This window comes from Corvus kubaryi, unplaced genomic scaffold, assembly GCF_017639235.1.
Source record: "Corvus kubaryi isolate FWS band 111438036 unplaced genomic scaffold, C.kubaryi_AGA036_p1.0 137, whole genome shotgun sequence".
NCBI classification, from domain to species: domain Eukaryota; kingdom Metazoa; phylum Chordata; class Aves; order Passeriformes; family Corvidae; genus Corvus; species Corvus kubaryi.
Window position 1 is genome coordinate 6,213,849 of NW_024580671.1, and position 20,367 is coordinate 6,234,215.

At 41.9% G+C, this 20,367-nt stretch overlaps 2 protein-coding genes across 2 annotated transcripts in view; one reads left to right on the forward strand and one right to left on the reverse strand.

Annotated features, from left to right (window-relative positions):
- Positions 1 to 24: 24 nt before the first annotated feature.
- On the forward strand, positions 25 to 8,693 carry CSRP2 (cysteine and glycine rich protein 2). Its single transcript, XM_042017702.1, has 6 exons — positions 25 to 86; positions 3,664 to 3,791; positions 5,729 to 5,897; positions 6,892 to 7,024; positions 7,689 to 7,782; positions 8,383 to 8,693. The coding sequence occupies exons 2-6, from the start codon at positions 3,680 to 3,682 to the stop codon at positions 8,457 to 8,459; spliced, it is 585 nt and encodes a 194-aa protein (XP_041873636.1). The 5' UTR covers positions 25 to 86; positions 3,664 to 3,679; the 3' UTR covers positions 8,460 to 8,693.
- Positions 8,694 to 10,570: 1,877 nt separating this feature from the next.
- The window catches only part of ZDHHC17 (zinc finger DHHC-type palmitoyltransferase 17), a 67,784-nt gene continuing 57,987 nt past the window's right edge, over positions 10,571 to 20,367 (reverse strand). Inside the window, exons 14-17 of the mRNA XM_042017703.1 lie at positions 17,165 to 17,248; positions 16,612 to 16,769; positions 15,697 to 15,791; positions 10,571 to 13,723 (exon numbers count right to left, since the gene is read on the reverse strand). Of these exons, the coding sequence (XP_041873637.1) occupies positions 13,585 to 13,723; positions 15,697 to 15,791; positions 16,612 to 16,769; positions 17,165 to 17,248 (476 nt within the window). The 3' untranslated portion in view covers positions 10,571 to 13,584. The remainder of the gene's footprint in view (positions 13,724 to 15,696; positions 15,792 to 16,611; positions 16,770 to 17,164; positions 17,249 to 20,367) is intronic.

Below are 20,367 nucleotides of genomic sequence, written 5' to 3' on the forward strand. Positions count from 1 at the left end.
GCCGAGCCGAGCCGAGCCGAGCCGAGCCGAGCCGAGCCGAGCCGAGCCGAGCCGAGCCGAGCCGAGCCGAGCCGAGCCGAGCCGAGGTGAGCGCCGGGGCAGCGGCTGGGGCGGGCGGACCCCGGGCCGGGCAGGGGTCGGCGGTGGCGAGCGGCACAACGCGAGCCGGTGCCGGCGCGGGGGAGGCGGTGCGCACCCGCTCCTGCTGCTGCGCTGCTCTAATGACGGAGCTGCCACGCACCGGGCTCCCCCGACGGGCCGCCGAAAAAGCCGTCCGGGATAACTGGCTAGCCTGGAATTCCTGTGTGTCTGCCTTGCGGCTAGCCTAGGTCTCTTGAATTAGAGCTGCTGTTAACAAACGGGTCGGAAAGGACTCGGCGGCTGCCGTGGCTTGTCCGGATGACGTGCTGGGTACAAGCAGCTGCCATCAAGCCGCAGCCGACAGCCAAAATTGTTGGTGCTGGCAGCGAGATCACCTGGGTATTTAATTGCTGCTCTTGAGCTCCCCGGAGGCCTGCATGAACCAGCCAGAGAGTCTCGAGGGAGCAGGGCAGGCTTGAGGCGGCACTGGAGGTGTGAGCCTGCTCCCTGTGGAGCTCTGGAAGGAGCCCTGGGCAGCAGGACGGGCCGGTGCTGCCCGGGGCTGCTGCAGGGCTCCAGCCCCTCGCCCCTGAGGCGCCTCCGGGACAGCGCTGCCGGGAGAGAGCTCCAGCTGCTGAGTAACTGAGGAAATATTGCCGTTGTTCCCACGCAAGCCTTCATGGGAACATCATGGGGAGGATAAATGGAAATACCTTCTCTGGAAGAGCATATGGTCACCTTGAAGTACCGACTTCAGTTCCTTTTTGGTTTTCATTTAATGAATTCCCAAAGTCCTTATCAGAAGATTTTAGTTTAGCTAATGGTTGTCGGGTCGTCTAGTATTTTGTCTCTCTCGGGAAGAAAGGGTGGAGCTGCACCCTGGGTTGCCCAATATTGTATGTGAAATCTGGGGCAAAGCTGGGGAAACCTGATTCAGGTCCTCAGGTCTAGTGTGCATGAAAACTAAATTATTGTTTGTTAACAAAATGATTAAAATAATGTAGGCTCATGCCAATGCACAAAAGAACATGAGCATGGTTGTGATGAGAGGAAAAGACAGAAGTAGTTCTTGTACCAAATACCATTTACATTTTGGAAAGCATACAGAGTGAAAAGGAATCTATTCTCCTCCTTTTTTTTTTTTTTTTTCCAGTCCATGCATTCCTTTTCCAAAGCGTTGTGCAGCCTATATTCCCTTTAACTAAGGACGCTCTTTGCTGTGATTGATGTCAGCTGCTGTGTGGTAGCACAGCCAAGCACTTGAATAAAAGAAATGGAATCTTGATTTTTAGACTGTACAGTTGTGCCAAGAATGACAAAAGCAAAGTAGGAAATGTCATAAAACTAATTTTATGAGCTAGGTCAGGGTATTAGTGCTAAACCATGGAGCAGTAATGATGCTAATCCCATGGAAGTATTAAACAAAGGGCCATCTCAGTAACTGGTGTCAGTGTGCAAATGGCACTGCTCAGCCACTCTGAGGAAGTTTCCTAAGCTGTTGCTTAGGAATGTACCTAAGGTGCCCCAATTGAGTTTAATAAACTAATCTTATTTTCCCACATGCCATGAATGGCTGTCTGCTTGTCTTGGACAAAGGTCTTGTAGCAGCTACCTGGCAGCATGTCTTACTTGGGAACCACACATCCTACCCTGCATCCCTAAAACTGCTGAACTGCTGCTCATGCTGCTGGGGCAGGAGGCTTGTTTTACCAAGCAAGATGGGTCACTTAATTCAGGCTTAGCCAAAACTGCTGCTCTCAGTTGTGGTTTGCGAGTCTGCTCTACCTTGCTTGGGGCATGAGGTGGCTCGCTCTGCACTGAGGCCTGTCCCACACGTTGGGAGAGGGGCCCCTCAGAGAAAGGAGCTCTTGAAGAAAAGTGCTCCTGTCTGGCACCCCGTGGTGGCACTTCCAGTTCCTCCCTGTTGGCCAGGGAGGCAACTGGAGATTGGTAGTCTTCTGCTTCTGGCTCAGAGGGATGAGTGCAAAGTTAACTCAAAGCAGCAGGCTGTGGGCTTTGAGTGGGGATGCTGTTGTGTGTATCTTCTCCTTGTCAGGCCTAGGAGAGCTTCTAAGCGTAACTGAAGGTGAGTTTTGCAGAGAAAAGTCAGAAGCTCCCAAGAAATTCCTTCCCAGCCTCCCTCCTTGGTAGTTGACTTGTGCTGCTGTGGGGACTCTGCAGGGAGGGAATGGCATTGCTGGTGGGGTAGGGTGGCAGGAGGTGCCCTCTGGGCTTCCAGTGGGCAAACCATGCTCCTCGCCCAAAAACCCTGTGTGAAATGAGCATCAGTAAGGAGCAGTGGGGGTGATGAGTGCAGCTCTGCTAGGTTAAGCTTGCCGGGGCAGTAACCCTGTCTGGCTGTGTTGGCCTCTGTGCTGGTGAGAGCAAACCAGCATTGAACAGCAGTGACAAGCCAAGGGCAGTTCAGGGCTGACTGAGAGATGAGCCTTCAGCAAACACGGCTGTGTTAGCTCGTGGTGGTAGTGGCGGGAAGAAAGCCTCAGAAATCCCGAAGATGATGGGCAGGGCTCCGCTTTGGAACTTTAACCCCGGGCAGTTAATGGGAGGAGCCGGAGGAGCTCCTAGTCGAGCTGGGGGGGAACTGCTGGCGGTGGTGACAGGGAGTGCAGGGGAGTTCAGGAGGGGGCAGATCAGCCTGAGATGGGGCAGCCACTGCTTCTGGCTTAATGTAAGAGACTGTTCCCAAGGGTACAGGTTGACACAATGAGTGAGGTGCCTGTCCCCACAGTTTTCTGAGTGTCCATTGCAAAGTAATGCATGAGAGGGGTTTCACTTCTTTTTAAATCAGCTGTGGCTACTTGAGCAGTTGGGTTACCAGGTACAGGCCTGGTAAAGGTGCAGTTCATGTAATCGGGGTGGAGTCCCTGGAAAATAATCCCCCTTAAACTTCTTTGAGGTGCAGGTGTGATCTCAGAGGAGTTCAGAATGTTCCTACAGCCCTAATAAGTGGTTTTCTGGTGAAGTGAACTTTGGCTTGTACCACATCCCAAATGACAGGCCCTTCAGTAAAACAAAATGCCATTGTTGGCACAATTGGTTTGCTTCTATCAGATGAGAGGCCCAGCATTAATGAAGCATAGAAACTGAAATTATATCCATCTGGGGGGGCATTTGCTCCAGGTGCAGTAAAGCTCTTGTGCATAAAACTGTAATTTGTGCATATCCAATTTACGTAACTTTCAAAATCCCCAGGCAGGGACAGAGGACATGGCTCATGAAGACCGTGTCTCTGTTTTTCTTGCTGTTCAGCAGCCGCAGTCTCTGTTCCCCTTGCCAGTTCGTCTGCTTTTACAAATAGCCATAGAGAGCCTGCCTAAGCCTTTAAGTCTGGTCTGGCATCTGAAGAGCAGGGAAGTTGAACTGATCCCAAAAACTTCTCACACAGTGGAAGGTCACGTTTTCGAACAGTTGATGAAATTGCAGGGTTGTGCTCTGATGCCACACACACTTCACAGATCTGGTTTAAAGGAAGGAGCCTGTAGCCCCAGCTGTCCTGGGGCCAGGGTGGTGGAGGACACTGTGTTTAACAAATCTCTCCCCTTCTCCCCTCCTGCCTGGCAGGGCACACAGAACCACCATGCCGAACTGGGGAGGTGGCAACAAATGTGGTGCCTGTGGCCGCACTGTCTACCATGCTGAGGAGGTGCAGTGCGACGGGAGGAGCTTCCACCGGTGCTGCTTCCTCTGCAGTAAGTATTCCCCTCCAAAATCTCTCCTGGCACTGCTGCAGGGATCACAGCAGCAAGGTGCTGGTTCACAGGAGATATCCCAGACTCTGCTGGTACCTGTCCACTGGGGGTGGCAGCTTTGTCCATCATGTGTTGGGGTTGGTTCCTGCTTCCCCACATGCTTCCTGGGCTTGGCAGTCCCAAGGGGAGAGCTCACCTCCTGCAGAGGTTTTATCATACCAAGGAGTAGGATGTATGTCTCAGAGCAGAGCACATCCATTTGCACTCTGGCCAGCCTTTTCCTCAGAAGTCTAAGGGATCCCTAGGTTGGAAACCTGGCTTAAGTGTTGCTCATGCAGAGGAGAAAGCCCAGTGGCAGAGCCCTGTTTGCACTGATCTGAGCTCAGCTGGGCTTCTCCCTGTGGTCCTGGGGCTGGCAGAAGCTGAAGGAGCAGTTATCAAACTGCTGCCCTGGAGTCCTGCACAGACCAGGGCTACTGGTGTGCCTGAGCACAGCTGAGTTGTTGATGCTTTAGCACAGCCAAAAAACTAAATTTTCTTGGCACAGGGGCCTGTGGTTTATTTCAGATGAAAGGAGTCCAAAGCATTATTTTCCAGTCCAACCAACAAGCCCAGTGAGGCATTGAAAATCACTTTCTCTGCTGAAAATACCTCTGCTTAGATGACGGGAACAAAGGGTCCCTGTGAATTGGAGGCTCCTACTTTGCAAGCAGACAGCCTGTCTGAATCAGAGAATTTTACCTTATTGCAAGCATTAGGTTTTGCCCCACTTGTTGGTGATTAATACATATGGGCAGAGCTAGGGTTTAGCCCTCTTATATTGGCTGCAGTTACAGCTGGGCCCCTCAAACAAGTTTGCTGTTAAGTCTGCTGCCTAACTTTGCTTTGCTGTGCTGTGCTGTGCTATGCCGGCATTGAGAGCCTCAGCAAACCTACGCTCCTTTCCTTGAGCTCTACAGTGGTCACAAAAACCGAAGATTAGATGCATCGTCTGCCTCATTTTCAGCCTTTTATGGGAGTTACTATTAAAAGAAACCTGGAACTTACAGTCAAACAATGGCTCTAGTGTGTCTGAATACATGCTTTTCCTTAGTGCATACTTCTGTTGTGGTTAAAGTCTGTAGACTTAACAAACATGCATTAATTGATTTACTTATTGGATATTAGTGTCTTATAAAAAGAACCTTGGAGCTAGTGAATGTCATAAGCAAAGGTCACCCAGTGGTTTGAAGACATTAAAATCTTTAAACAAAAAATTCATAAGGGTGTTTCTTTTTTTCTCCCCAAATTCTTTCTCATGGGCATAATGCTGTTGCAGATGGAAAGAGCGTGCCAGTTGGCATACAAAAGGAGGTTTAAGAAGGAAATAGTTCTCCCTTCTACTGTAACCTTGAGTAGAGGGCTTGCATTGTGCTGAAGGACAATGTAGGAAGGCCAGAAAAGCACAGCCCCTCCGGTGACAGCTGTGAACCAGCCCCAGCTCTGCCCTGAAGCAGTACTGAGGTGGGGGGGGAGGGGAGGAACCTTGAAGGTTTGGAATTTTACCCAGCCCCACCCTGGCCAAAAGGGCAGGACAGGGGCTCCTCTGTACTGATAGGCTTTTGCTTCATGCTGTATGGCATCTATCAAGGGAAACTGCTGACTGCCCTCTCTGGGTTTCTGAGCAGCCTCATTCATCAAACCACAGCAAGTTTCCAGGCTTTAAATGTCACGGTCATGAAGAGGTGGGAAGGAATAGAGCCCTTTACGGGGCTAAGCATAAATCACAAATTCAAACAGCAACTTCCTCCCTCTAATCTCTGGTGGTCCCACAGCCTAATGGGAAGGATTTTGGATAGGGAAACCCATAACATCACTTCTCACTTGATTTTTGGCTTACTATGTGTGCTGATGGAAATAGTCCCTCAAGGCAGTTTAACTTTTTTTTTTACCTCCAGTGGTCTGCCGGAAAAACTTGGACAGCACAACTGTAGCAATTCATGATGCTGAAGTTTACTGCAAATCTTGCTATGGGAAAAAGTATGGCCCAAAAGGTTACGGATATGGCCAAGGGGCAGGCACGCTGAACATGGACCGGGGAGAGAGACTAGGCATCAAGCCTGAGAGGTGAGTAAACTGAGTTGGGGGGGTGCATGGCCCTTGTCCTTCAGTTTCAGGGGAGTCTTTCAGGCTGGGTTTTGTTTATGTTCATGTTTGGAATAGACATATTGCAAAACATCCCAGTCTAGTTGAATGCAGGGCATTGAACCTGCATTGCACAAAGCTCCCACTGGTGACCATGTGCGTCGGAAGAGCAGAAGCAGGAGTTCGTGCAAGCAAGGACACGCTCATCCTATGAATGAGCCATAGGGGATTGGATCATGGAGCTGCTGATGGCGTTGCATGAGCTCACAGAGGTGACTGTGCGTCTCACATTGCTCTCCTAAATAAGCTGGAAATGTTCAACAGGTTCTTGCTGGGATGGATTTGGACAGCTGAGAATCTGGGGCTACAAGCAGAATGAATTTTTAACTAGCAGATGAAGAACTTAATTATGCTTAATTATAGCCAAAACCAAAAGTCACATTAAATAATAAACATTCCTAGTCTGATTAAGTTCTTGCTGTAAAACAAAGCATGTGGAAAGAAGCTGAGGTATGTCTCACAGCTTGCTTCATGCAAGTTCCTAAATTATTGCTTAACGTTTATATGATGTATGCTCTCCAGCCAGGTTCAGTGATCCATTCAGGTTCCTGATTATAATCAGTGGACAGGAACTTGACAGAATTATTTGTAGCTTACTATCTGAAAAATCCATGTCCTGATAGAGTTCAGCTCTTCTAGTTAAGTAAAAAGGGGAAGGCTTCTCAGGAAATTAGCCTTTACAGTAGCTTCTTTTTATCCTTTAAAGCACGGCCTTTTTCTTTTTGTTGTTGTGGCTTTGTTTTTTTCCCTACCAAGTGTAATTGGATAGCCTTGCTGGTAACTTACTTCTCTTACAGTTTTGCAGCAGTACTGTATTCTGTACCATGTGTTGGATGCTGGTCTGTTCATATTGCTAAGAAGAGCAAGAGATCATTTAGTAAAAGAGTAGAGAAAACAAATGTCCTGTTTCTTTCAGCACGCCTTCTCCTCACCGGCCCACCACAAATCCAAACCCTTCCAAGTTTGCTCAGAAGTTTGGAGGGACAGAGAAATGCTCCAGGTGTGGTGATTCTGTTTATGCAGCAGAGAAAGTAATAGGAGCTGGAAAGGTAAGGAACTGCATGTGCTGTTTTGTACCTGTTACGTGGACTTTAAATTGAGCAAAGTGTGTTATGTCAGTCCCAGCAGGGAACCAACAGCAGGGCAGTTACCTTAAAATTGCATTTCTTTGCACTGGAAATAGTCGAATCAATCAACTTAATTGAAAAAAAGAAAAGCACTTGAAATGCAGGGTGATGAATAATCACCTTAGACTTCAGGGGTGAAGATTCAGTATCATCTCATGCTAGAGACTTGAAGCAGACTACAGAAGCCCTTACCCAGAAGAGGAAACTTGTGGCATGCAGCTTGTGAGGGAGGCTGAATGTTTCAGCAAAAAGGGGATGGTCTCTGGAAATAGCATGTAAAACTGCATGTCAGTCTGCCAGCTGTCTGACTCACTCGCTACAGAGAGCCACGATGTGTTCTGAATTGATCAGAGCAGCCCAAACCTTTCAAAATGCTGCTCTGAGCAGGATGCTGGGTGGAATCTGGAGCTTTGTGCTGCTCACAGAAATACAGATGCTCTTGTGCGCTACTGAGGCACTTCAGCTGGTTTTCATTGCACCAGTCTGTAATCAACACTGATGCAGGTACCTGCAGTTAATGTGGATTTTTACCAACTTGGGCATTCTGTGTATTAATACTATATTTTTATTTTTATTTTTTCTCTAGCCATGGCACAAGAACTGCTTCCGATGTGCCAAGTGTGGAAAAAGCCTAGAATCTACAACCCTAACTGAAAAAGAGGGAGAAATCTATTGTAAAGGTGAGAAAAGAAGCAAAGACCATTTGTTTATGGTTCAAGGTAATGTCTTACAAGGACAGACGGTCAATATATTGCTGATATAAGAAACTTTCAGGCTCATGTTAACATGGAAGTGCTCTGTAAGCCATAGGAATAGAGTAAAAAAATGAAATAGGTATTACTGAAGCTGCTGCTGTAGTTGAGATCTGCATCAAGCAAAACATCACATACTGAGAAATGCAGCAGCAGCCTGTACCCTCTGCCTGAACAGAGTAAGGAAACAAGCCAGCAAGCATCCTGCCATGCCTTCTTGCGTGGTTGTAGATACAAACTCGATCCACACAGTGGTTTGATGATAACAAACGCCTTAACAGATACCAAGCCACAGAACCAACGTGTGAGTTGCTCTCACAGAGTGAGCTGGGAGCTACACGGACTGACCAGTCCTGGCTACTGAGTTCACTCCTGGCAGTTATGCAGCTTAACAGAATGTTTCTAAGCATTGCTTCCCAGGGGGATATTCTAGTGACTAAGGAGAAGCAGCTGAGTCTTAGCCTAGACAGTGCTGTTCTCAATTAATGTGCCAGAAGACTCAGCTACTGCGTTTCATCTTTCTCACAGGTTGTTACGCGAAGAACTTTGGCCCCAAGGGATTTGGGTATGGCCAGGGAGCAGGTGCCCTTGTTCACGCCCAGTGAGGGGGCTAAAAATGCCCTTCAGCTCTGCTGAGATCCTGCTAGAAGGAACAAGAGAGTTTCTTAAATGTTACTAACTACTGTGAAACAGATACTAGTTACTGTAGTGTACCTTCAGCCGATGATTTGAAAAACAAACACACACACTGCTTTTTTCCTTGCTTTGTGTATCACACTGTAACACTTTTAATACTTAGTAACAATTCAATAAAGCTTTGCTTGTTGATATACCCTAAATCCAAGTGTTGCCTACTTTGTCAGCAATAAAAGTGAGGGGAGTGTTGCTGGGGTACTTCAGGGGTGGAAAAACGGTGCTTATAGACTTGATGCAGAGCTTTGCTGAAAGCTGGACATAACATAGTCATGGCCTTCAGAGCTGAATCACTCTCCTCCAGTATCATACCATCATATATGTGTGTACAAGGCAGCGAGCTGCGAGCTGCACAGAAGCAGTAAATCTTAATCTACTGCTCTGTACACAGCCTGAAAGTGACAGATCAGGGGTAACTGTGTGCCTAAATGGCTGCCTGTCTCTGCTACAGAGTCTCTAGTAGATGAAAACCAAACCATTTTCACTGGAATATTCTGGGGGGCTGTGCTTGCTTTGATATTGAGGTGCTGTTATGCACAGAACTTACTGCGCAGGAATACTCCACCGAGACAGCTGCAGATTAAGAAGTTAGGTTAAAAAAAAAAAAGAACTTTGAAACTCTTGTCTGGTTTGCAAAGCAGGCTGATACTTTTTGGGGATAAAAGAATCCTTCACAGCACTGACTTTATGGAAACACATTCAAGACTGGGAATGCTGCAACAAAATATTAAGCAAGTGTGTCAGCACGTTCTAAAGCAGTTTCAAGCAAGATCTGTGACTGTGGTCTGAGGCAGTGAAGCAGTTCAAGCCAAAAGACTAATTAGAAAAATATGTACTACTCAAAATAATACACAAAGAGCATTTTGTACAGGTCATAAAGGAACCATGTGGATAGGAGGAAAAACAAGCCAGCTCAAAATGTGACCCAAGAGCTTGTCCAGTTCACAGAGCAGGAAAGATTAGAGCTGGAAAACACAACAGTAACTCTGAAGCAGCACATTTCAGGTGGGAGTGAGGCAGCAAGTAACCGCACAGCCTAGAAAACCTGGGGAAAAACTCTCAGTCCTGCTAACTCCTACCATAGACATTGCTTTCATAGCAAAAAAGTCTGATTTTACTAAAAGGCAGCTAATGGGAGGTGCAAGCCACTGAATCTAGCCAAGGCATAATGAGGGTGCAGAGGGCTGGCTTCTTTCCAAAAAAAACCAAACCCAGGAACCAGCTTTTAAATCATCAGGACTCCCAAGCACAGCAATTCCTCTGATGGAGCACTGCAAATCTTGGATGGAGATCTTCAGCACAGAAGGTCGACAGTCATTCTTTCTGGAAGAAAAGTACCTTCCCTGGTCTTCACCTGACAAGCCACAGGGTGTCAGCCTGGACACAGCCTCACCAGGAACATTGCTTGGGGAAGGGGAGAACACCACAACCAATTCTCAGTGCCAATACCAATCCAACACTCAGTAGAAAGCACTTTTCTTCCCTTTAGATGTGCTCCTAAGTCCTAGCCTTATACTTTCACATACATACTGCTGGTTATAAATATCCTGATTAAGTTCCATTGCATTGTTACCTTGTTTCTACTCAAACTTTAACCTTTAGCATGGAGCAGAAGAGTCAAGGTAGTCTGTCTCCTGCAAGTGCCACCCAGAAGCACACATCTTGGTGACACATCCTAGCCCTATGTAGATGTCTGGTTGACCCTTAGAATACCTCAAATGTCATTATCTAAGTACATCAGGCCACATGAAACATTCCCCAGATGGAATTCTCCCCTAAGAAATGTTACCTTGCCAGCATGCTTCGCTCAAAAGACAGGAATATTTAATTAGTAAATGCTAACTTTAATTAGTAGTGCAAATGTGTAATTTACCAAAACAGTGTAGTAACTCACAGGATTTCACATCTGTACAGATTTGGGTGCATGCCATCTGTAAGACACCTGCACATCTTTCCAGAAAGGCTTCTGAAACTGGACAGAAACTACACTGTATGAAATCACACCCCAAGTCAATACAAACACTGCATCTAAGAGTCAATATTTATTTGATTAATAACTTACAAAATTTAACAGATTTAATTTATGTAAGGAGAGCTAGTTTATTAAACATTTTACAGATTTTTTTTTGTTCACAATGTAATACACATCAAGATCTCGACAGTATTAAAATAATACTTGGCACAGTTATAAATAATATACAAAAAATCCACAGCTTAAAATGTAGTGATGCTGTTTTACACATTAATTGAAAAAAAAAATCTGGTGGACATCAAAGAATACAAAAACCTGCAAAGAAACAGCACATGTTTAGGGCCAAGACAAAATTCCTATTTATTCTACCTATGTCAGATTAAGTTGGTCTGATCTGCTGTTGGTCTGGATCAGCTTAAGTTTCAGAAGCAATGCAGTTTTGGTTCAACAAGTGAATTTTAAGTCTGATAACTTGACAGAAAAATGCTGCATAGTTGGCTCCCCCCTGCTTGCTTTATGATTTCACATCAACAATTCAGTGTTACTCAAGACAAGTTACATTTTGCACTGGAAACTTCATACATCCCAAATCCATATAAGCGTGTTAATCTTCACAACTACCTACTATCGCTCACATTCTGCAGGTCTCAACAAAACTGTCACCAGAGAGCTACTGACATGTAAATAGTGCAGAACTTGCTACGTGCTACCAAGGATCACCTCTTCTTTTGCAAACATTTTTGACACAGAGTGCATGATGCAATTCATGGCAGTTAATGCTACTGGGAAACTGTGACCAAAACTTGCATCACACACTGAACTGCTCTTCTGGTGCCTGGGTGATATTTAATGAAGTGTATTGAAACTCCTCAAGTCAACCGACCCCCAACTAAAATGTGGGGGGGAAAAAAAAAAAAGAACAAAATTGAAGAATGTCATTGGTGATTAAAAAAAACCATACTGTAAAGCTTTCGTGCTTTTTTCTGATTAGAAAAAATATGGATAACTGAAGTCAATTGTTTTCACAGAAATAGAGCATGTTTTTGTTAGGACTACAAATTTTGTCTGACAACAGTAGCCAAAGCTTCTTGCCACCCCTATACCCAAACCTCTCCTCTTAAAAGTGTCCAAGACAATGTTGATTTTTCCAGTATTAAACATTCAAGGGCTCTAATGCTGCACTTCTGTAAATCCTGATATCTGGTACTTGCAAACTAAGTGTGTGTCTTGAGATCAATGAACAACTACAGGAAAAATGTTTACTTGCAAATACTGAACATCAACTATTTACAGTTTCACTGCTCCTCTTACTAAGGCAAGGGCCGGGAATACCACTAGATTGCTTTATTACCTGTAATCTGCGTATTACAGAAAATGCTAATTTTGCCAAGCATCAAACATGCAGTGAATTTGCAGGGCATAATGCCTATTAACAGCAATATTTAACATCACTAAAAGCTCATTAGATATCTTCCTACACTTTTTTGGTTGAATAAAATGAAAATGAGCAGCTTTAAATACACTAAACACACACTCACAGAGAGAAAAGTATTTGATAAATTATTTATATACAGATACACATTCTTTACACTGGTCTCAGACATCTGCTTTCAGGTCCCTCCCCAAACTCCCCTCACAGGTTCCTTGAACCACTGGGTTGCTACAGCACTTAGAAGAGAACTAACCTGATTCTCAGTCTCTCTGTAAACAATAGTTAAGGAAGCAGTGAACAATTCACTATGAGTATATGAAAACACCATAACAAAAATCAGTGCATCACATTCAAGAAAAGCCCCTTTGGAATGCAATTTCAGATCATTCCTTACCTTCCAAACACATCTGTAGCATGAGAACTTAAAAACAGAAATTAAAGGCAATTTCCACGTGCCAATACACCATCTTCTTCAGAACACTGCTCTGCATTTTCTGTGCGCACGTGCTATTATGGGGATTCTTAATTTTTTGGTTTTGTTAAAGTTTGGGTTCCATTATTTCACATCCAAATGAAATAAGCATTTCAGGCAGCTTTGGGTTCTTCTTCTGCAATTGCATTCAATTTAAATCTATCTTGTCTTTTAATAACTGAGACTTTTGCTTTCACATCTGTGGTATCCCCCATGTAATTTCTCATCCAACATGTCTCCAAATACACTACACTGTACTGCATGAGGACCAAACCTAATACTAAAACATTGCTAGTTTGTAAGTTGCTTATACATTACTTCAAAGATAATTATTTTTCCCCACTTTTTTTTTCCCTGAACATTATATACTGTAAACTAATTTTACAGGTGTATCATGCATTTAAGCAGGGCTTTGACAGAAAAGCTTTCCTTATTGGTGCAGTTGTTTATTTCAGACTACATTATTTCAGAACAGGATTATTACAAGTATTTAGCTGTACCACTAACTGGTGGCAAAAACAATCACCAAAAAACGTGGGCAACATATTTTTACTCAACATTACCTGACGTGCCCTACTGCTATAACTTAACATGTTACAGGGGATCCCCACCATAGGATGTTTACGACAGTACTGAAAAGCACATTTTTCAATGTACATCTTACTACAGAAAATCTGTATTTAAAAAATCCCATTACAGGAACTACAACATAGCGATCAGTGAACTCTGTATCATGAAATTTAGTTTTATATTCTAGATTCTTGTTTCAATGGAATTATTGATACTGGGATACAAATTTTTCTGCTCAGCACAATATAACTACTTATGTCAATACTTCAGTAATCTCATGCTCCATTGTGAAAGACCTTAAATAAAAAACCCGATAACAAATACTGTGAATATGTTGTCATGAATAATTCTCATGTTAAGAACTGTTAAAATCCCTTTTTGATCTTCCTCCTCTTCCTTATCAGGTTTGGCAGTTTATTCTGTCCATTTTTACTTTTGTTAATAAAATTCTGATGAAGAGAAGGTACCTTTATGATTCATCATCAGCCCTACACACAGCATGCTACTCTTCAAGGGATGCGGAGTTGAGAGAGAGAGAGAAAATTTTTCAGGCACCACTCAGTATGATATGCTCACAGGATGAAGGTGGTGCTACACTAGCTGGTAGCCTGATCCTGAAGTTTGGTCATATTCTATTGTATACTGCCTTGTCCAGTCCACAATAACAGGCCGAAAAAGACCACAGCATCTGAATTCAAAGAAGTCTATAATGTTCCTTATACATCCATGGCTAAAAACATAAAAAAAAAAACATGTTAGCAAGCAGTATCATAGCTCATCTAATGAAGTACAACATTTTTTGCCTACCTACAAATTTGCTTCTTCACCCTTAAAGTTTCTAACTTTAGAAAATCAACTCTTTTCAGAATTATTCCAGACTGGTGAATGTTTGATCCTTGGGCATAACCAAGACACCAGTTTTTTTCCACTATCTACCAAAACGTGTTACTAGGAGTCCACCACCATGTAGCACAGCATGGTAATTCAGATCCTATTCTAAGAGGACAGTTGCATTGTACAGATGTATGCAAGACAAAGCGGCATGAAGTGAATGTCTTCCTAGAATAATTTCCATCTTTACTGATATCTGTTTCTGCATACATACTGGTTCACCAGCTGCAGGTCTAGGATCAACCAGTCCCTTGACAACACAAAATTAAGAAAACATTATCTTAATTAAATGAACTAGTCAAGTACTTTCTGTGGCTGAATCAATTAACTGTCAAGTATTTAAGAAACCTACATAAAATCTCCCAACATGCCAGGGGTTTTTAACTTAATTAGACACAGGCTGAACAGATCACAGTTTTCTGGAAGAGAAGCTCATGTTACGATACATGTGAGAGCAGGTCTAAGCAAAAAGGAGATGAAACTATTTGATGTCAATGCTTCATGTGACAGGTGATGCTAAGTCAGTTATTTCAGACATCTGGTGTTATTTTCAGGAGTAATTTTTATAACAGCAGCTATTTCAGTTAAAATGGTTTGCGAATGTGACAGTAATTTGGGATCAAACTAGCAGGTTTTTCCTACTCTGTGCACCTCCCTGTGTTTTTCAGGCAATTATCTGTTTTTGTTACAACTCTACTCTGTAGGAACACTGCAACCATACAGAGATGCTTGTCTGCTCCTCACTACAAGTTTTGTACGAAGAGATACTAAAAAAACCCCATGTAAATTTCTAGCACAGAAATCCATCTGCTACACAACAGAATCACAGGATGGGTAAGGTTGAAACGGAGCACAGTGGGTCATCTGGTTCAACCAGGGTCATCCTAGAGCACATTGAACAGGATTGTGTGAATCCACGCTGACTGCTCCTGATCACAATTCCCATCTCCTATCTCCTTTTCCCTGTGTGGCACCTAAAAGAGCAGCAGCTCTCACAGGAGACACAGCATAAGCAGCAGGATGAGACATGCTTTTGCCTTTTCTCAGCTCCTTTTGCTACATGCTCTCAACCCATCAATAACCAGGCTCATGCCTTCAATTATGTCTTGCTTTGGCTCCACAAGCTGCTCCATGCCCCTGTACTCCCATCCCAGTACTATTCATCCCTGAGCCCCCATCTTTGATCTTGGACCCTCATCACTACAAAAACCAGAATCCCAACCTACCCTTTTACATACTGATGCCCAAAAGCTGTATGCAACAGCTTGCTCTCACCCATGCAACACCCACTTCAGTTCCCGGGACATCCTGCTCCCTTCCCCACAAATAGCTTTGCCCATGATCTTCCTCATGAACAGGAAGAAAACAAAGCCTCTTTTCTCACAGTAGAGAGAAAGGGGAGCTACTGTGCAGAGCAAATTCAACAGCACATTAAGTATTACTCAGGAGAAAGTGCCCGGTGTGGAAATGGATGTCCAGGTCAACATCAACATGCTGCAGTAAGCAGCTACCTCTGGTTTGAGCATCTGCTTTATAAAGAGGACATTTATTTCTCCATAAACTCTACAGTAAAATACAACCACTGCTGGAAAGCATTTTTTTCTGTGTTTATGCACCCTACACTACAAAACATTAATTACTTCCTTTAACTGGATAGAAAGTGTGACTGTGAAAATAGCTGACAAGATTCAGCACTGCAAGTAGACAAAATACTCTAAAAGTATTTAAGTGTGTTCTGTTTCAACAAGCAGCATGATTCAAATGTATGCAAGGCTACACAAATAATAAATTTGTATATGCTTTAAAACTTACTTGAATGGGCTTTCAATAGATGTGGTTGTAACTTTAAAGTGCTTGTATCTTCTTGCATTCATTCTTTCATTTGTTGTGATACCCAGGCAAGATATCTTAAAACAGGAAGAATAAGTAATTTAGTTCACATAAAAACATGCAACCAAGTAGTGCATGAAAGACAGACTGAAAAAGGACCAAATTTACTGGTTTGAAGTCCTTCTTTTCACAAACAAGTTTTTGACTGGGGAAGTTATCAGGTACAAACATAAACCATAAGATTTTGAAATTGATGTATGTAGTAAGTAAGGAATATTATACAAATGGAGGACAAAACCTAAAACCTACTGAGAAGTTTTACCTAAGCATTAGAGGATAATTTCTATTTCCAGGAAATCTTTCTGGAAAGATTAAGTCTCATGTCAAGTCATACTACATTAATGACAAGTCATACTTCAAAGCTTTCAGTATGACTTTTCTTAGAAAGGGTAAAGAAAACTTGGATTTGGTCAGATTAGAATACAATAATGTGGCCACAACTCACACCGAAGCAGTGTAAGAAATTGTTGCATCCTCTTTCAAGCTACCACTCCCTTTCTGTTAATGACACACAGCATTATTATAAGTTGATCCCACAGTTCTTATCCTCTATTAGTCTTTATTGCCTTTCTCTGGTCTGTTTTACCTTTTTGTCATTCTGAGAATGGAAAGCAGGAGGCAGGTATTTTAACCTCTTGCACAAAAAAAAGGCCACGTGAATGAGAACTGAATGATGCCTAATACTGAGAGATAGCAGATGCTTGCCTCCTCCAGCAAGGCTGAGGGACTAAACACTTGGTCTAGCACAATGAACACGAAAATTTAAATGACAGGACTATTTGATATTCTTATGACACTCCCAAGACACAGCATTATGACTGAAGTGCTCTTCCATACCTGATACATCTGACACATGAGTAACACAGCCACCCACATGAAGTGAAACACACTGTTTAAAAACATCCAAAACATCCACGGAGAACAGGTAGCAATCTGTGTAACATAGGTCCAAAATCCATCCTTTGTGTAGCTTGTCTCACAGTGGAAACCCCAGTCTAGAGGAAAAAAAAAAGTAAAAAAATATATGGAAGATTTAAGGTATGTTTATTGTACAGCAACATATAATGCCCACATTAGAATGCATTAAATTAAATAAGAAAATGACAGTGTGCCAGAGGAGCTTTACTTGCTCTCTCTTCCTTTCCCAACTCCTTGAATACATGACATATGCACACACTTGGCTATGATGAAGAAAAAAAGGATCTAGGACAAGAAAAATGTCATCCTCTAAATTAAAATATCCAATATAGTCAAATATTAATGTCCAGCTCAATTTTGGGATAAAAATACCCAAAACTCTGGTAAGGCAAAGATCTATAAAAATCCATACAAGGAGATAAAGTATTTAGAAGCAATTAAAAAAAACAAACCAAAAATCACATTTACTCACAAGAGATACAGCCATAGATCATCCAGCAGATCATAAAAAGCAGAAAGAACAGGTATCCCATAAAATAGCGATGGTTCCCTGCTCCTAAAGTTGCACAACAGGGACCAAATTACTACACTTTCAGCAGAAAGACAACATTACACCAGAAAGTTTAAATGCTTCCTTAGAAGTACTGCTTATTATTGTACATAGAAACATTACTCTACAATATTAAGCCAATATAACTTCAAGACAGTGAAATTAGCAGGTTTATGATTTTTTTTTTTTTACTTCTCAGACAACAAAGCCATTTTTCTTTGATTTTCTGTCATGTTACAACTGTAATTTACTAATTCATTTGTAACCTCTTTCATGAACTAATAAAATTACTGATAAATCATATTTAGAGCAGTGTTGGTGACAGCTGTTGCAGAACCCTTAACAGCCAGGAACTACACATTAATAAGTATTTTTTAAAAGCCATTGAAAAATCATCAGACTGCAGTGTTCCTTTCTTAAATGTAACAGAAATATGAACAAATATATAACCTTCCTTGATAATAAGCTAACTCACATCTTAGGCTTGGCTGCTTGATGAAGCTAGCTAAAAGTAAAGTATCTAGTAAAACTTGTAAAACAAATACATGTAACTGAACAGACAAGGCCTAAGAACCTGGCTGTAATAATGAATGGGATAAAAACTACTCTGCTTTAGACATAATTCTAATGCAAGAAAATTCAGTTACTACGACTGATCTATTTTTAACATTAGTAGAGCTAAAACTATGCCTCTTGAGTACATCATAATTCTGAAGTACTCAGCCTTCCTTCTGTTTGTAAAATATGTCCAGTGTTGTAACCTTCCAACAGCTCCAGGCTGTAAACTAAACCCACAGAGATGATAATGGGCTACAAAAGATTTGGCTGTCATCATTTACCAGCACAGCATTTACTTCTTTATTATGTCAAATGTTTTCCCTGCTAAAACAAGAGCATCCTCTGGAGGCAGAAAATAATCAAGTGCTTTTAGCAAGTGAGCTGAAAGACTGTATAAATAAGAGATGAGGAGAAACACGCATGTAACACAAGCTAGACTAAACATAAGACATTTCCTTGAAAATCAAACAAGTTCCTGAAAACACAAAATTACGTTGCAATATTGCCTTCAATCACCTAAAGGCATATGAGAAAGCCTTGGGAATGTCCCTAAGGTATCACTTCCATTTGCAATCTAAATTTCACAACTGCTAAGTTTCATAAAAGAAAGTTAAATAGCGACCTAGAAGTCCATCTGAGAGGCATCTGATGGGATGCTTCTTTCAGCAACATCTTTAAAGATACTAAAGCAAATTCTGTCAAACAGGAAATCCATATGTGTGAGGTAAAAACATGGGTGTAGCTTTTAAAACTATAAATGAAATAGTACAATCTTGATTGCAGTTTAAAAAGAAAAAAAAAATCTGTGAAAAAAGAAACTAGAGAAACTGTATTTTTAATAAGATTGGGCAAAACACAGTACTGTGCTCTACAGTTGCCTCCTGGACTGGCAGGAACAAAGTTATCCTCTTCAGTTAAAACAAAAAAATAACTGTAAAAAAATATAATGCTATTTTGATATTTCATTTAAAAGATAAATATAATCACTTCTAGAAACTTGCTTGCTGTATTTTAACTAAAATTTTGAGGCAAAGGATTTGCCCTAGTTGCTGATTAATTTATTTTTCAAATAGTCTCCACTTTTTGTCAACCTCTTCAAAATGGTAAAAATATTCAAAGTCTCCTTATGTGCCAAGTTTTATTCCCAAAGGATTTACTTCAGAGTGTCTGTAAACACTCTTAAAAGATTTCTCAGTTCTATCTTTAGCAACATTCTTATCCTTTTAACACATTCCACACACATCCAAATTCTACCTTTCCAGAAAGGCATGATTCATGTTTCCCTTTTTGGCAAACATACCATGAATGCTGTTTTAAGAATGAATTCTGTTTTGCAATCCCATGCTTAGAGTGACCACGTACCAGTCTGAGACAGAGAAGCCATATAAGGTTGTTCAGACCATCATTCCCTTCAGTTCAGCTCCAGCTCCCATACCGTGATTTCTAATGCTTTTTCCCAGCATACTTTCAAGGGCCTAATGTTTACTTTTACCTCCAGTTACCTCACTCTGTACACCATCACTAGAAGACAGATTCTACTTTTCATCATCACTGTTACCTAAAAACCATTTCTTCCATCTACCCTAACCCCATCACTCACACACTCTCTCAATATACACGAACTAAGGTCTTTCCTCCACCACTTTTTTTGTTATTTTCCAGTTACTGATTAAAATACTGCATCTTTCTGTCCCATTGACATGTACTCCTCAGTACTCTTGCAAAACCTGAGCCATGCTCCCCTGCATTTGTCTGAATCAAAAATTTCTTAGTTTTTCATTGTAAAACATTTAAAATAAAAACCAAAAATATCTCAGATAGTAACATCTGTAGGAAACATAAAATAGAAGAGGGTGATGTAAGTTGATCTCAATGAGACTTTAGAGATGTTATATTACAATTTAAATGCCCAGATTGACTATTTTACTCTTGATTTTTAGACCAAACTACTCTGATTATTCATTATTATATGTATGTGAAAGGACTATAATGAAGCATTTATGGCTGTCAGCTGTCAGTGAACCGAGGTCCTAATTCCTCCCCAAGATTAAAGTTACGTCTGCTTGTGTCCCAAAAAATTAAACATGTGAAGCAAGCTGCACTCATTTCCTAGCTAACAGGTCTTCAGTGCTCCCTGCATAATAATGGTTTTCAAATAAGTTTCTCAAAAAGTATGACTGGGAATAGCAGCATTTAGAGACTTTACTTCTGTTCTATATCCATGCCTTTCATAATCACTGGGGAGAATAAAAGACAACCTGGATGATCAAAAAGAGGAGAATACCTCAATAGGAAGTCATTCTATATCTAACTTCTACAATCACAACAATTTTAAATATGTACACATTACTATTAAATTACTGAATATTATTGGTCAAAATAAAAAATTTCATCTTACATAATGGATAATAATCAGTTGTGGATTTGGCCCATGCCTTTTCAGCAGTTAAGCTTCACATCTTTTCATTACTAGGGTTTATGTTAATAAAAATACATAAGTAGTGAACTGAATTAGACACAGAACAATTTTGAGGATGGGTATATAATAGACAATACAAATGAGAACA

Bases quoted from the DNA above. Each gene is read 5' to 3' on its own strand.
- CSRP2 (XM_042017702.1), top strand. From the start codon at position 3,680: ATGCCGAACTGGGGAGGTGGCAACAAATGTGGTGCCTGTGGCCGCACT. The intron at 5,898-6,891 runs GTGAGTAAACTG...TGTTTCTTTCAG, and splicing joins CTAGGCATCAAGCCTGAGAG to CACGCCTTCTCCTCACCGGC. The intron at 7,783-8,382 runs GTGAGAAAAGAA...TCTTTCTCACAG, and splicing joins GGGAGAAATCTATTGTAAAG to GTTGTTACGCGAAGAACTTT.